The sequence below is a fragment of the Neodiprion pinetum genome, chromosome 2, assembly GCF_021155775.2.
Source record: "Neodiprion pinetum isolate iyNeoPine1 chromosome 2, iyNeoPine1.2, whole genome shotgun sequence".
NCBI classification, from domain to species: Eukaryota; Metazoa; Arthropoda; class Insecta; order Hymenoptera; family Diprionidae; genus Neodiprion; species Neodiprion pinetum.
In genome coordinates this window covers 134,512-151,531 of record NC_060233.1, presented here as the reverse complement: position 1 = coordinate 151,531, position 17,020 = coordinate 134,512, and the positions used below count along the sequence as shown (strand labels likewise).

General features: G+C 36.7%; 2 protein-coding genes across 2 annotated transcripts in view; one reads left to right on the top strand and one right to left on the bottom strand.

Annotated features, from left to right (window-relative positions):
- The window catches only part of Parp1 (Poly-(ADP-ribose) polymerase), a 27,591-nt gene extending 10,571 nt beyond the window's left edge, over window positions 1-17,020 (bottom strand). Inside the window, exons 1-12 of the mRNA XM_046609894.2 lie at window positions 16,695-17,020; window positions 16,171-16,312; window positions 15,527-16,053; window positions 14,677-14,882; window positions 12,191-14,153; window positions 6,584-6,790; window positions 6,106-6,426; window positions 5,151-5,382; window positions 3,753-4,067; window positions 3,422-3,590; window positions 2,901-3,259; window positions 2,482-2,792 (exon numbers count right to left, since the gene is read on the bottom strand). Coding sequence (XP_046465850.1) covers window positions 2,482-2,792; window positions 2,901-3,259; window positions 3,422-3,590; window positions 3,753-4,067; window positions 5,151-5,382; window positions 6,106-6,426; window positions 6,584-6,790; window positions 12,191-14,153; window positions 14,677-14,882; window positions 15,527-16,053; window positions 16,171-16,312; window positions 16,695-16,817 — 4,875 coding nt within the window. The 5' untranslated portion in view covers window positions 16,818-17,020. The remainder of the gene's footprint in view (window positions 1-2,481; window positions 2,793-2,900; window positions 3,260-3,421; window positions 3,591-3,752; window positions 4,068-5,150; window positions 5,383-6,105; window positions 6,427-6,583; window positions 6,791-12,190; window positions 14,154-14,676; window positions 14,883-15,526; window positions 16,054-16,170; window positions 16,313-16,694) is intronic.
- Window positions 7,653-11,097, top strand: eIF3i (eukaryotic translation initiation factor 3 subunit I). Its single transcript, XM_046612448.2, has 5 exons — window positions 7,653-8,046; window positions 8,323-8,569; window positions 9,038-9,318; window positions 9,404-9,604; window positions 10,798-11,097. The coding sequence occupies exons 1-5, from the start codon at window positions 8,044-8,046 to the stop codon at window positions 11,044-11,046; spliced, it is 981 nt and encodes a 326-aa protein (XP_046468404.1). The 5' UTR covers window positions 7,653-8,043; the 3' UTR covers window positions 11,047-11,097.

Sequence of the window (17,020 nt, the reverse complement as noted above, 5' to 3'; positions counted from 1 at the left end):
AGTTGTAAAACAACATCTATCGATAATTTTTTTTAAGTATTGTGCAGAAAATAATAAGAAAAATCGGCAGTTGATGATAAAATTCTAGAAGTTTGAAGTTAAGGAGATAAATTTGTATGTATGTTGGTTTTACTATAAGGAGAGAAAATAATTTAGATCGTAATGAAATCAATGGAAAAAGAATTAAATTATACTTTTAATTATAGCCATCACAAAACAAAGTAAAAAAATAAAGTTTCAAACATGTATTGTTAAATTAAAAAAAAAATTCAATTATTTCCATCGTCATCGTCGGTATATCCATTATCTTCATCACTGCTACTCCATTCTGTGGATTTGTCCTCATCAATGTCACTATCTTCAACAGCTTCTGTAATAATTAAAGCAATTTAGAACAATTATGAATAGCCGATAATTTGTTTATGAACATTGAACATTGTAACATACCTGACAAAGTTTGTAGAGAATCACTGACATAATTAGGTAGCTGATCTCCTTCAAACCATTTAAAATGGTATTGACCACTTTCCGGTACCCAGCCATTATTCTCAGGTTTACGTGAAGTAGGTTTACTTAAGTGAGCATTGTCCCAAATCGCACAAATATAATTAGCTCGTAAAAAATGCTGCAGTAGCTCATTTTTACAAGGTGGTAAACTGCTAGCATCAAAATTTCTCAATTTTTTTCGATTGAAAGCCTCATTGATATCAGATACTTTATACGAGTCTGTAAACATCTGAAGTCTAACAGCATCAACATCAATTACATTCCGAGCATTATATACACTGCATATATATTTCTGAATACTATTAAACACGTTCTTCCGTTCATCGCTGTCCTCCCTTAATTCGCTTTCGCCAAACTTAATAAAAGCTTTTTGGGACTCGTCGAATTTTTTTAATAGTTTATAAGGTCTCAATTTCCCTTTTCCAAATAATACCGGATTGTATTTTAATGGCGTGGAAACCAGGCAAGATTTTATCATCAACTGCCGATTTTTCTTATTATTTTCTGCACAATACTTAAAAAAAATTATCGATAGATGTTGTTTTACAACTTTCTTAAATCACAACTTGATTCCATAAAATTCACTTGAGAAAATTCAAATTTTAGTTGAATAAAAAATTTAATGATAATTTGCAAAAGTTAATAGCGTAATGAATCGCATTATTATATTGTTGATTTCATAATTTGTTGATATGAACATTTTTTTTTCATTATTTTTTTAAAATTTACTTTTTTAATCCGTTATAAATCTACATAATTAATTTTCTTGATAAATCTAGAGTATAGATCGCGCTATTTCACTCGCACCAACGTACATGTATATTCATCGCGCGCACGCCTGGAGTAGACTTCAATGTGTCAGGGAAGATAGGGGAACCATCGAAAGTGACTGGGGATTGTGGAAACATTATTCGTATAATTTTTTGAATAACATGTATAAAAGTCAGATTTTATACTATGACGAAAGTAGATTTATAAATAATCAGACTGTGAGGGTGTCTGGAAAGGGGTTGTTACCGTCCTAAGTGTCCACCAATAGACAAGGCGGTTTCTAATATGATTGTAAGTTAAAATATATGAAAACTAAGTTTTATACTATCACAAATTTGAAACACAATTTTACTCACCTTTACTACCTGTTACCTGCCAAAGCCACCGCGGCCCAGGTTGTATAGGCTGGGTTTGCTTATACCTGTATAGGGGACATATATAGAAGAATTTTCAGCTTTCATAATATAACGAAGGTCTGGGCGTCGCGGGCTCTTAGACTAATACATTCAGTTCTTAAATTACAAGCATCTCAGTAATTTCAGAATTGTAATTCAGTAATTATCTTTATTCACGACTCAACCATAATGTTCTTGTTGACCACAAAAGTGGAACGAAAGTGGCATATTATTTCTTCTTTACTGTTTTTCCCCCATCTGTGCGTAAAAAATAGCACTTTTAGTTTTTCAGTTTTTCAGTTTTTCTGGTTTTCCTTTTTTTTTTTTTCCATTTTGACCTACATCTCTCTGTATTATATTTTAATACTTGCAATAATATTATAATTTTCTGACTGATAGATCGTACTTACACATAAAAGAAAAACACTTTCAAGTCAATAATGCGATCAGAGTTGAGTCGGAAATAAAGTCCTGTATGTAACAGAAGAATAAAACCCCATTATTCCCTCGTTACACAGTGTACTACTTTAAAATCAAGAGACACCGTCAATTACTGACCTAAGCTCTGAAATATACTTTTTACGAGGTACCATTACTATAGAACTGATCCAGATCATTCAACTCGCATTGTACGATCTTTCACCTTATACAGACACAAATATGTAATTATTTAACCTGAATATAGCTGGAAATTTATACTCATTAAATACACCAAAATTTGGTTGTTTCTGACATCCCGAATTTCAATCAGATTATGTTTAGTCATATATGTATCGCACAATTCCAAACACCAAGTGATGTAAAATACCTGCTCTGTAGTATATAGCTTTTGATCGGTAGGTGTATACTGTGCAAATCCCAGGGCAAGATTAGTTCTTGGAATGATAGAGACCTTCAATAGGGCATCGGTATGCTCTAGCATCCATCCAACAAGAGCATGCCCAGCCTCATGATACGCTACTGTACGTTTTTCTGTAGGTGACATCGCATGTTGTCTCTTTTCTGTTCCTCCTACCATACGTTCGACTGCGTATTCAAGATCTACAGAGCCCACGATTTTTTTTTTGAATCTGGCTGCGTGCAACGCTGCTTCATTGCAAACGTTTGCAATATCCGCTCCTGTGAAATAGTTATGTTGGGAAATGTTCAACACTCATTAGTCATATGACCTAAATGTCACATGATTTCATTATAAAAAAAAAGAGGAAAAAAAAAATGCTTAATCACCGCTGAATCCAGGAGTGAGGTAAGCCAACCTCTTGGAATACACCTCGGGTCCTTGTTCCAGCTTTATTCCCTTGAGATGATGTTTGAATATTTGCTCTCGCTCATCAACTGTTGGTAAATCGATCAAAATATGCCTGTCGAATCTGCCAGGTCTAAGTAGAGCCTTATCTAACACATCTGCTCGATTTGTCGATGCTAGCATAATGACACCTTCTTTAGAAGCCATTCCATCCATTTCTACCAGCAGTTGATTCAACGTCTGATCAGACTCGCTAGATGACGAACCACTATCTGACATTCCTGAGGACCGTTTTTTCCCGATTGCATCGATCTCATCGATATATATTATGCAAGGCGCCCTGAATGTGAAATAGTTTGTGTATAAAAGCATGTTATGTATGTATATTTACAAAAAACATAACAAGAAGTTTCCACAATACTAATGTATGAAGATAATTTTTATTTCTTCTTTCAACTAATGTAGCCAAATGAATATTATTATGATTTGGTTTCCTTTTTACCGTGATTTTGCTTCCTTAAATAAGTCTCTAACCCTAGCTGCACCCAACCCACCAATCATTTCAATGAACTCCGAGCCATTCATAGACAAAAATGGTACATTTGCCTCTGTTGCTACAGCCTTGGCCAAGAGTGTTTTTCCGCAACCAGGAGGACCCAAAAGTATAGCACCTGCAAACAGTGTTGATGTAGGACTATTATGTCTACATGCAATGTGATCAAATGAATACTTAATAGTGCGTATTCCTATTTATAAACTTGTTAATAGCGAATAATCACACAGTGGATACAAAGTACCCAATTATTTGTATACTGATGAAAAATTACAAGCACCTTTCGGTACCTTCGCCCCTAGAGTTTTGTAATGCTCTGGATGTTTCAAGTAATCAACAAATTCCATCACTTCGGTCTTCGCCTCCTTCAGACCAGCGACATCGTCAAAGCGTACACCCTTGCCCCTACCAGTTAATGGATCAACAAGAGTGAATTTCGCACGAGTCATTTGGCGAAAGCCTTCCATATTGATAGACGGTTTTACAGAACGAAGGCGACTGATAAGAAATGCAAGTAGAGCACCTGCAAGAAGAACCATCATCGTTTGGCCTGTAGTAATATGACCGCGATCATAGGAAATTGGCACTCGATCCTCTGAAAAATGAAAGTGTGATATCATTATTCAAGAGATAAGTAGAACAAGACAGAAGACTAAGACCATAGCTCAGTTAAAAAATATGTGGACTATTTTAAACTGATCATTATTGATTACAACACAATCTGATTTCATGAGACGATCTACAATAATATATGATGATGGTGGTTTATCTTGTGTTGGAACCTGTGCATTCATTGTAGGTTATTAAGGATTGCAAAAAGTAACTTTATTTGGATATTCTGGTTTCTAAAAATGTCTTCGCTAAGTTGAATAAATTTCTTTGTTTGCTTGTAAATGTACATGTATGAATAATACATCACTCATGAAACGAATGTGTTCAATTGTAGTAAATCGAAATGATGAAACTTGGAAAACGTCTTAAAATCAAGATGAGTGAGAACAAAAAATCAAGATAGACGACATCCACTCGGTAGAAGTTGATAATGATAAGTAATTATAAACCGGCAGGAATCTTTCAAGAATCAGAGTGTACGACAATCCTAATAAGCAAATCCCATAGCATTTCGAGTGTTATGGTATGAAATAAAAAAAGTGATTCGATTAGCACTTAAAATTATTCCAAAATTCGAAATGTTGCTGCAAAATTCAGAGAATTTTGCATCCATTTTGTTGGTAAATGTACAGATTGTCTATTCAGTTTGGTGGCAGCTTTGGCAATGGTAATTTAAAATTCTCAATATCAGTTGAAAATATTAAGCTTGACTTTTGATACACTCAGAAAGAAACAAACCCAATATTCTTAGGTGCAAATTTATATTCTATGTAATGTTAGGGTGTGACTGAACCGAATAGAAAAACTGTTCATAGTTTCAACATCAACTGATCGCTACAGCATTTAATCACCACGATTCATATTTGGATACAAACAACAATTCAATCTAGTCTCCAAGCAGTCAAACCCTGTTATGATCCTGACACAATATATTTCCTAAACGATCAAGTAACCAATGCTCTACCTGTCGCAATACAAGTACACATTTTTGATAAACTGGTTGTAAATTCCTAAGGGGATGTGAAAACTCGAGTTTGTAGATCAGGTGTCACATTCTTGACAGTACCTTGTCTTATGTTCAGTTTGTCTTCAGCAGCTCTCAATTTTTCTTCGAAACGATCTAAGTCGCCTACCGTCATTAGGTGTGTAACGTTTCCAATCTTACGGCCTTTAATTACAGCGTCTGGGTGTAAGATTATAATTACCATGTCTATTTGAGGTCGAAGTATCAACTCTTTCACTTCACCTTTGGAGAGCATGTGATGGAGAAAATCATTCCAGGACACGTACACAATCTGCTAGACAAGTTATTCAAGTTATGTGCTTCAGGTTTTACATATTTAGCATTTTCATATACATTACATATCTCGTATAATGACAAGGTTCAGACTGGTAACATTAACATAATAAAACATTCTGAACAAAATAGCTGTTTTCCAACTTCAGATTGACTTTGAAGGACATGAGTTTTCAAAATATGTATTTTTTCCTTTACTATGCTTCACGAAATTCCAGACAAATGTAAAATCGTAAATTTATATTTTTGTCATAAGAGTGCATTGTTACATTAATGCTACAAACCTTGTCATTGTATAAACAGGGTCGTTCGTGACTATTGTCCCATAGGCTGCCAAGCAACAATGTATTCCTTGTTAAAATCGATAACTAAAAATTGGGTTGCAATGCTAAGAAATTCTTCGGTTTCGAATAAAAGCCATTCGATCAACCAACTTGGTAGCATCAGAATTGATTACCACACACAGGGATGATAAACCGGGATACTACGCAGCGTAGTGATGAAATAACGATCCACCAATCCCGTTCTGGGTCATTAAAAGCTTCCAGATTGGTCAATTTCAAACAGCTGTAATTCGCGTATAGAAAATTTTTTATAGAAATGCAATAGACGTTTCAGTTGCAGATTGCTACGAGAAATACGTTGGTAGTTTATAAGACTGTACTCCAGGACCACCCTGTAGTTTCGGCAAGAATTGAACCATGGGATCTGCATATACACTCACCTCCCGTTGACTATTATTCGGTGTTAGCATGGTCACCAAGCTGACAATCAGCCAGAAAAATGTAAGCCACATTAAATACTTGGGAACAAGACCAGAAACTTTTTCATTGTCATTTTTATTCGGATTATCTCCTGAGCTTTGAGATGAGGGCTCTCCAGCACGGCCGCCACTCGCCGCCTTATTGCTATTGTTCGTACCTGTGGTACAGAAGCATCTGGCATTATAAAAGCAGCGTAGTTTTGAATCACTATCGAATCCGCTGCGTCGTAACACGGTATAAATGGCGCATACCTCCTTATGCATTCGCATACGCATTTGACCCTAAAAAATAATTACAGTCATTTCATCGTTCTCCCACATCCTCAAATATTGCATCTTAAAAGAATTGCTGAATACTGAATTTGATCTATTTATTTCTCATAACTATCGATATGAGACTAGGAAAATACAAGTCGGGCATATTATATGATTTTCTTACCTGAAACGACAGGCATTGTGAGATTCGAAGGGCGCGATTCAGGACTAGTCTGAAATTAGGTCTACTCAGTACCGACTCGTATTTTCCCGCAACAGTTGACGCCAACTTAAAAATGTCATTCACCGAAGGTAAATATCGTTTCGGACATTTAATAACGCGCTGCATATTCTCCAATTTAGTTTTACAATCACTGTGACCACGAGTATGCTATGCAATGCATGAGAATAGGTTAGGGCCCGGATTGTAATCGAACACGGGCATACATATATTTATGTTACATAAAGGACAAAACTACAACAGACACTTGATCACGCGCGACGAATCTTTTAATATTTCACAAATGAGAAAGTGATTGATAATCCGCTTATACGACTCCTTACGTAAATCTCAAGATAAACTTTATTTTAAGAAACATTCTCATATTTGTGGCTATGCTGAAGCCCGAATAATCCGCAGACGACAAACCATTTGAAGGATATCAATCTGGGGTGTATTCCGAAATCACGGTCTTAAATACAGGTCTTGCAACGAAGGTAGTGGGGGTGGCTCATTTCACGGGCGCTGATTTATCTCACTTTGCAGTCGCCAGGTCGGCGTTGTGATCGAGGGATGGATAATCAACGCGTGCGCAATGCAGCGCCAACCTAATAATTATATTATTATTGTTGTTATTACAAGTAATGAATTGTTATGAATGAAAGTAGTTAATATAAATATTAGTGTGATATAATTATTATGAATGATATATGTATGGAGACTAGAGGCAAAGAGTATCATTACAGTATGACGCACGCGCTGATTTTAGGTTATATGCTTCATTTCAAATATAATTTCCATGGCACATTTTCATCCCTACCCCACGTACATCCCTAGATAACAGCGCCGCGACATGGTTATTTCGAACACTTAAAACACGGACAACAAGAGAACCACGCCGCTCTGTAAAAAATTGGCTTCGTTGCAAGACCTGTATGTAAGACCGTGCCCAGGCCGCAGTAGTCGCAGTCAACAACGTCACAAATTTCATGACGTCACTGACTGGCGGCAGTAAGCTGTCGCGCGATTTCAGAATGCAGTTGCCAGTACTTGCAGTACTGCGGGTATATTTCGGAATACACCCATAGGCCTCCTTACCTCTACCCTCCATAAAGTCAACGTATTAGATTGTTCACAGCTTCGAATTAAGGGCACAAGCTGCACGAAGTTTTGCGACGGTTTCAGCATTCATCAAGAATAGTTGAGCAATATGAGGACTTTTATAACGAAAGAGTTTCCATCTACCCAATGAGGTCGGCCATCTTCTACAATATCTAGCCAATGCTGGGTCATTTCGTTGACGGTTTGTGGCTCTACTCATCTCTTTCTGCCGTTCGGCCAGGGCGCGTGTGAGACGTTCAGCTGGTGCACTAGTCGATTTTGTGGCAATTTTGGAGCGCTGATGCGATATTAGTTTAGATAAAATGGTAAGTTTCTGTTCTTAAAATAAATCTGTTCTATCATTATGCCAGATCATACCTCCCCTACGCGTGCACACACATAAACACGTGTGAAAATTTGCCTTCCCGTGCCTAACCTCAAGTTGACACTGCAAGATGTCGATTCAAGTACCTATATATCTTCGGTCAACGTTAGAGGAGGCTTCTTGTGAAATGATGTGTGTTTCATATCAGACGTGGTTATATTGAATGTGTCTTTTCGAATCTTCGGATTCCATTGTTTGTGATTGCATTGTGTTTTAGAAACCTCTCATGCTTCATGGGCATGAACGTGCCATTACCAAGATCAAGTACAACAGGGAGGGTGACCTCTTGTTCTCTGCAAGTAAGGACAAGAAGCCTAATGTCTGGTACTCCCTCAATGGAGAACGCCTTGGAACTTTCAACGGTCATAATGGTTCTGTATGGTGCATCGACGTTAATTGGGATACTACTAGATTCTTATCTGGAAGTGGTGACAATACTTTATGTGTATGGGATTGTCAGACTGGTTAGTTACCTCTTATCGTTCTATTCCAACAGACTCGTACCATATCTATATGATGAAGGTGATGTGAAACTGGTCATTGCTGGATTTGTAGTATTCTAACCAGTGAAAGTATTTGAATTTTATCCTAGAGGAGCTGCGATAATTTTGTCGATCTCTGTCTGTTGGAAAACTAATACACTTGCAAATTTAAGATGTTACTGAACCTAGCAGGTGATAACTGCGAGCATCATGAACAAATCAATAATATATAATCAAATATCCTTTATAATCTGTTGAATTGATACAATGATTTGAGACATGAATGTGAAATTTTTCCAATTTCTTTGTCTGACTTAGTTTTACCTACTAATTCCGGCAACATGAAGTCGAGCAAATTGGTTTAATTAATCTAAAACATGTAAACTTATGCTATTTTGAGATAGGTTGAATTTCACGCAACAACGATTCTCTGTATTTTTCTCGATTCAGGAAAAGTTGTTGGTCAATTGGAAACAAATAGTTCGGTGAGGACATGTAGCTTTAGTTATTCCGGGAATCTTGCTGTCTATTCAACCGATAAAGCTTTGGGATACCAATGTGAAATGTTCATTATCGATGCACGAGACGTCGTTTCCAAATCATCACAAGAGAATGCCATACGACGAATACCTATCAACGGCCCCCGAATCTCTGCTATTCTTTGGGGTGCTCTTGATGAAACCATCATCACTGGGCATGAAGATGGTGAGATTAATCTCTGGGATATGAGGGTGAGTTGTGATTCACATGACACAAATATTAATCTTGAATTAAATTACAATTCCTCAGTTTACTTTATTTGTAATATATTCACAGACTGGGAAAAAACTTAATTCTATTAAAAGTCACAAGAATCAGATCAACGATATGCAAACCAATAAGGATGGGACCATGTTTGTGACAGCATGTAAGGATCATACGGCCAAATTGTTTGATAGCGAATCTCTGGTGTGCTTGAAAACTTATAAAACCGAGAGACCGGTCAATTCCGCAACAATATCCCCAATTTTGGATCATGTGAGTACGCAATTTTATATAATGTCTTGAGCAGGTGCAGCAGCATTTTAATACTTTCCTGAATATTGTACAAGATTAAACATTTTTTATAATACCCGAAAAGTAACGATATTACCATTCTGACACTTGAGAGAAGGTCGGAGCACTCCCTTTTTTTCTGCTAACTTTAGGGGAATAGTTTACGATTGTTGACAAGTGTGTCGACAACATAGGTGACATTAAATAAGGTGGTGCAAGCCACTTACAAATGAGATTGTGATAATACCTCAATTCCTTCTGTATCGATGCAGTACTTTTGCTTCAGTTGCGAGCATACTTAGCAAAGTGTTGTCCCGATCGTAGCTACTTAGAAATTGCATACCTTATGTCTAAGTAGCACTAACTGGTGATCTTATTTTTTTGGCCCTACTAAAACTTGACACTGACTACAGAACATTCTGCCTTTTAGTACACTTCTATGTGTGGACTAAGGTATGCACAGTATTCCTATGTTATATTACAAAAAAATGCAAAAATGTACATATTATGTACACCCAGTGAAGTCGATTTGGAATCCCTCTAATTTTAGCAGCTCAAATATAAGGTTGGCAGCTCTAGTGCCCAACTTACGCCTATTAAATAACATGCGGTATCTGTTGGATGAACCGTAGCAATTAGTTAGAAGCTGCCAGAGCCAACCCTATTTCTGACCCGCTTAAACCAGGAGGTTCAGAATCGACTTCACTAGTGTGTAAGATTCAAATTTTAAATGTCGTTCAATTGAATATACTCCTGATTTGTCGTTTGACTTGTCAGCGATTTTGGGAATGAAATAAAATTTTTATTAAAATTAAACGATTGGAAATTTGATGCCATGCAGCTTGGACAATTTTCTACTCAAAATGCAACTCTTTGGTTACAAACTGAAAAAAAAATCGTTCACGTAATATCCAAATTTAGGAGGCGTGGTTAATTTTTTTATTATATACTACTCACTAAACATCCATTACAAATGACTTGATCAAGTTATAACAATTCGTATTTAGTGAGTTGGCAGAAAAAGCAAACTCCCTGTAAATATGCAAATTTGTAGAAAAATGACTGACTGATTCTTTTTATGTGAAATTGTCGGCAAGACATGTAAAATTACATCCGTACGTAGTGTGGTTGTGTAAAATGCGAATGTAACAGATCGTACCTATATCCATTTTCAGGTGGTACTGGGTGGTGGCCAGGATGCCATGGACGTGACCACGACATCGGCTCGTCATGGAAAATTTGATTCACGATTTTTCCATTTGGTATTTGAGGAAGAATTCGCTCGACTCAAAGGCCATTTTGGCCCTATCAATTCTTTAGCCTTTCATCCTAATGGACGGAGTTATTCTACAGGCGGAGAAGATGGATATATTCGTATCAATACATTTGACCAATCTTACTTCGATTTTCATTTTGAATATTAATCAATAATTGTACTACCATTGTACTAATATATATCGAATCTAAAAATTTTACACAGCACGTGCTCTTCATTTATTCCGCGTAATGTTTCCTCAATATTTCGAATCATTTTTCGGAAAGATAAAAACCATGAAGGAGGATGTGAGACGTTTCCAAGGAAATGCCTGTATCAAGTTATCGGTGTCAGATATGTTGCTTAATTTTTCTGTACGTACCAAATTGTCATATTGCATGAATTTTTTTTTTCGTTTGCTTGCATCTGATACACTGACAGATTAAAATTCGTTAATTTTGCATGTCAGATATCTGTATACCTATGTGAAATTTCAAGGAATAAGGATACAATGGTAAAGTGGAAAATGAAATTGGCAACAATTGCAACATAAAATACGGTTTTAATATCTATGTTAGTATGATTTATTATTGAAAGTAAAAATCGTCTCGTAGAAAATATGGCTGATGATTATTGTATAAAAAATATTGGACAGAAGGTAACTTCGGAATTTATCACTATTCTCAAATAAGGATACATACCTATGAGAAGTAGAAACCATCATATATACCAAGTATAACTATATGCCAAAAATAAAAGGATGAAGAAAATATAGCGCAAGAATCAAATATGAATTTTCATATCACTGGTTTGGTCTGAAGTCCTAATTTATTTTGCTCTCAATAACATTTCAATATCGTTCCTGATTTGAATGCCGACAATGGATTCCCTTCACTTATTTATCATAGCAAACTAAAAACTTGGCAATATTTTTCAAGGTTGAGTGTCCCATGATAATAGCACTTCTATGTATACGTAGATGTATTTGAAATTTAATTTATTGTAGCCCAGTCTTTTGGTTGAAGCTTGGGCCTAAACTTGACTGATACTCGGTAGCGTAATCAGTGAGAAAAACATTTGCATCAGGATTGGACTGATTTACTCAGTTTATACCTATGCTCAAAGTATAAAAAACAAAAACGAGTAGACTTGACAAACACAATACAACTTATTATTACGCATAATTCATTATCAAATCGGTAGGCCTTATTTGGAAGTTTGGCGACCTCAAATGGTCTGTGTGGTATGCAAATATCAAACTACTTGTTTGAGGTAGGGTAGCTGGCAAGTAACATTGAAAGTATTTCAGCTTATAGTTTGTACCGGAAATTAGTTTTGACCAAATATTGTACTTGAACTTGGGCCACATCATATACAATATATTCGTTGTACAAAAGAGAAGTTGACTTTGAAAGCTTAGCTGGTACTGGCTTTCCGTATGGCACCTGAACTCCATCACTTGTAATGTGAAAATCGTCTGGGTCTGGTTGAGTCTGACCCAGACCCAATGTAGAATGTTTACCTTTTGGTAATTTTTCAACGTAATCCGCTGCGTGTCGCTCATAGGTATTGCCCAGAGCTACCTCGCACAGTAGCAACAATCCAGTCGGATTTTGTCGGTTAGTGCAGCAATAGTTGGCTGATTTTGACACCATATCAGCAAAGTATATACCTTTACCAAACATGTAACCGGTGACAGGTGCTTCAGGTGGCGCAATTCTCAAACCCTGGGACAGTATACCGACGAAATTTGTAGTTCTCGATCCATGCCATAAGAGCTTTTTATTTGGTAGCTTCTTAAATGGCTTGTAACGCTTGTCCTCGCCTTTACGTTTTACCACGAATACTTGATCTATCTCCAGCTCGTAATGAGAATGAGTTGATGCGTGGGTATTCTTTACATATCGTTCAATTAATTTGTATTCATTTGTTTCTACATCAAGAACGTCAATGTCTGTATTCAACTGTTCATAATGGGCATCAAGAGGATTCTTAGATTCATCTGTTTTTGCATTTAATAAGTTGTAGGCAATTTCTAGCTCCAGTAACGAATCCAACATCTCCGACTTGGATTTGATTTGCTCCTCGTTTTCCAAAATTATCGGATCTGATACTCCAAAATCATGTGGTATAAGCGTGTAAAACCTATTTGAAGCATCCACAAATTTACAATAGTCGACCCCGCCGGATTTGATGAATTCTTGCAATTCGCTTAGCACTTTGTAAGCCTTATCGATTTGTTTCTTTGACAATTTACCCAGCGGCATTTTAGCCAAATCTATTTCGAATTCCAACATTACTTTTCTCATTGTGTCAACGTCGAAAATAAGTTTAATCAAATCTTGTAGCGGTTTTTTCAGGTTACTCTTTATCTCCGATTCCATCAATTTTTTCGTTGTATCATCATCTCCGCCATAGTCTACATCAATTGGGTACATCTTAGATGGGATTTTAATAAAGTTGTCACGACGACTCCATTTGTTACCCGATTTCTCCTCATAAAAAAATTCAAATTGCTCTATACACTTTTCCAGTGGAAGGTTTTCTATCTTTGTGCCTCCAATGGATGTGCCAATTCTTCCCCAACTCCGAAATAACCAGTATTTTTTCTGCTTATCATCTTTCAGTACTTGTAACTTGTAATAACTGTTCTTCTTTGATTGTATGTCAGTTATTCCGAGAGTTACCGTATACTTATCTCGACCATTTTCGTAAATGTGGGCCCTATCTTCTAGCCCGCTATCGGGATCAACCGCTCCTCCACCTTTCACACGCATCTTGATCTTTCCAGACACAGACTTTTCAAACTGACTTTTACCCCTGGACTTTGATTTTTCCATCACTGCTGTAATTCGTAAACTTGGATCTCCGCCCCATGTGCATATGTTTTTTTTATTAATAAGCATAATGGCTGGTTTATCAAATTCTTTGGCTTCGTCAATGAAGTCTTCTGAAACTACTTGTATGTCGGCCTCTTTAATTTCTTGCATTCTTTTGTTCATTTTTTCAACCTCCGTTGGATTAGAAATGCAGGCAGCCAGATTTTTGTGAATTTTTGTACCAAGTTTGCCCCCCAAGAGCAATATCTCTTTTTTCAGCTCTTCCTTGTCTCTCTGAATTTTGCCGATTACAAGAAACTCCATATTTTTCAATGGTTTTGGTTTCGCTTGTATTTTTGGACCGCTGTCTAGTTGATCTTCTTTTTTAACAGAAGAAGATGTGGTAGGTGCGGTGATACGAATCAACCTTCTCATCACTCTAGATTTGTATTCTTTACTGAAATTATGAGACAATAAATCAGGAAATGACTTTTCATGTTTTCTTTCTGGATATTGTGACTTGAACATCACGGTCAAAATATGGAGCGTAGAGGTAAGGAGAAGTATCTCATATGGGTTTTCAACTGTAAAGGTGTCCACCAAAAGCAGCAAATAGTGGTTCAACAAGTCACTAGAATGGCGCTCATAAGCAATAACGGTACCAATCTGATTGGTGCTTAGCAATCAGGGTTCAATTGGGATGAATCCGATTGGGGTTTTGCGGAATTTTTGCTGCAGCATCGCCATTTTAACTTGCCTCTACTTTACAGACACTTTATATACATGGAGACAGTCCTCCTTACCTCTACCCTCCATAGGTCAAAGCCAAATTTAGGGGAATCAGTATTTAATTTTTCCATATTTGGCATAATTCGTCCAGTACTTTGACATATTTAGTGTTAATCAGAAAAAATTGACTGTGAGTAAAAAAAGTGGGAGATTTAATAGGTAATTCCAACGAAAATCATTGGCATACTCACAGAAAAAGATGCGCCTCTTTAAGGTTAGCAGGCACTACGAATTTTGATCGTTTTGGATCTTGTGTCACATGTTCACATTTTGTCCACTCTGTTATATCACCAGTGCATATGTAACCAAGCCCAGAGTTGTAAACCAATTGCCCTTGGCATTTTGTGCATGGGTTTAAAACTCCAAAAATCATTGCATCTGAGATTCTATCTAACATCTGTAACAAAGGAAATAGAATATATCACACGAATATTTCAACAGTTTTTACAAATCTATTCAACGTAGATATCGATTGATTAACAAGCTGTGAGCAATTTTAATTATATAAACTCTATTATATACAAGGTGACCCGGGACTGTTGTTCCATAGGATACCAATATTTGTCTGTAAAAATCTGTGACTCAAACGTTCTTTACTTTTTATAGGAAATTCATCATTTGTGAATTACAGCTGTTTGAAATTGGTTAATTCAGTGGCATTTGATGTCTTAGGGCAGCTGGTGAGCACATGATGGTCAAATGATGTATAGCTGGCCCTGTTCTCAATTTGTTCTGAATCATCACATGCTACTGGATTGGAAAATTTTAAACAGCAGTAATTAGCAAACGGCAATTTTTCTATGAGAAATAAAAACCGTTTCAGTCACAGATTTTCACATGGTATACATTAGTAGCCTATGGGGTGATGGTCCTGGGTCTCTGTATACGTATTATACAGATATGTACATGGAAAGACACTTTTCAACAAAACTGCGAATTTCATTCCATTTTTTAATTTATTTTCTTTTACCAACAAATTACCTTTAATCATTAGTGAAGCCTGAAAGTGCAAATATTGCGTTACAATATAGTGATACTTACATCGGAGATTCCTTCGGGAACTTTTTGTTTGTTAGCTTCTAACAAGGAAATAAGAGCACGTTTGTGAAGTGCCGATAATTTGTCTCTCATACTGAAAACCATCTGATTTTGTAGCTTCAGCTGTAATTCTTCCTCGGGATCAGAAGGCTCAGACTTAAGTTTCTTTGTTGGTGGTGCATCTTCTTTAATCTTCATTAAAGTTTTTTTCAGGGTCTCTTGATCCTCCTTATTCAGTCCATCAAAACCAGGAAGCTTTTTTCCAGTTTCAAAGAATTCCAACTCTTTTCTGAGCTTTGAAAAGCATTGGATATGATACCATCTATCTTGACCTCCGTAGGCTCTGGCATTTTCACTCTCGTAATCCTTTTTTGATATTCTGACCTCATTTTTAATAATAGTTTCTTCACAGCCTCGACACATGGCTCGGCTAGACTTAGCATACTCAACTTTAAAGTCTTTCAAAGCTCCTGATAATGGGGCGTCAGATCGCTTCTTTCCTCTAGTAGGTGCCGTATTTGAAACATTTTCTAAAATAATATCGACAAGATTTGGTGCTACAATTATTGAGCCTATATCGGCTCATTGTGTGCAATAAACAAAACTTCTTTGAATTACGGTTAATGAGAACAACAAATTACACAAACCAAGCGCCTTTGAAACAATTTCTTGATCCTCCCATCGGATTCCATCAAAATTAGCAATATCATCTGTTGTTTTTGGGCGCTGCTTCAGAAAAAAACAATCAGAGTGATACCAATGAGGTATTTTACCATCGTGGAACGGACTCTGGAAATAAATTTATTCAACAATTTTAGCAATAATTTGATAAATAATAAATATCTTTTACAATTCAATCTTTGCAATTATAAACTTTGGAGCAGTAATTTACAAAGTGTCAATACTCTGAAAGTGTCGTCCAAGAGGCTCAAAATGATGACGTCTTGCACTTGCTGCATTTGGCATGCACTAAGTGGTATTTTACTGATCTTAAAACTATGGGAATATAGGGTCATTCATTGAATACTCGGCTACGGGTGTCAACAGGGTAGCCGATTTTATCCGAGGCCCGCGTAAGCGTTAGGTGACCGGTATTCAATTAATAACCCTGTAGTTATATGCTGGGGAAAGTGTGTGCAAGTGTGAAGTCTTTTATCAACGAATAACCCACCTGCACCATTGCGGCGATTCTCAAACTTCCTTGCGCGATGCTATTTTTGCACGTCTTGCATCCAGCACGCCCACTTTTAGAATATTCTACATAATACGGCAATTCGCAATTTTTAACACTCATCGTTGCCAATCAATAGTGGTACAATGAATATGATATGCGTCGTTCGGCGTTGTGCGGAGAAGAGGAAATAAAATGGCGGGAACAAGAATGTACTCTTCGAATTTCTACTTCTTCCCTTCTCCCACCTGTTTGGGTTCCGAAACTTCATGATTTTGTGAGTGCGGAATCCATCGACATATAGATGGCGGTATCTCAGGCATGTC

What these genes read in the sequence shown, in the direction of transcription:
- eIF3i (XM_046612448.2), top strand. An exon ending in TGTATGGGATTGTCAGACTG is followed by an intron (nt 8,570 to 9,037) that starts GTTAGTTACCTC and finishes TTCTCGATTCAG; the next exon opens with GAAAAGTTGTTGGTCAATTG. An exon ending in TTAATCTCTGGGATATGAGG is followed by an intron (nt 9,319 to 9,403) that starts GTGAGTTGTGAT and finishes ATATATTCACAG; the next exon opens with ACTGGGAAAAAACTTAATTC.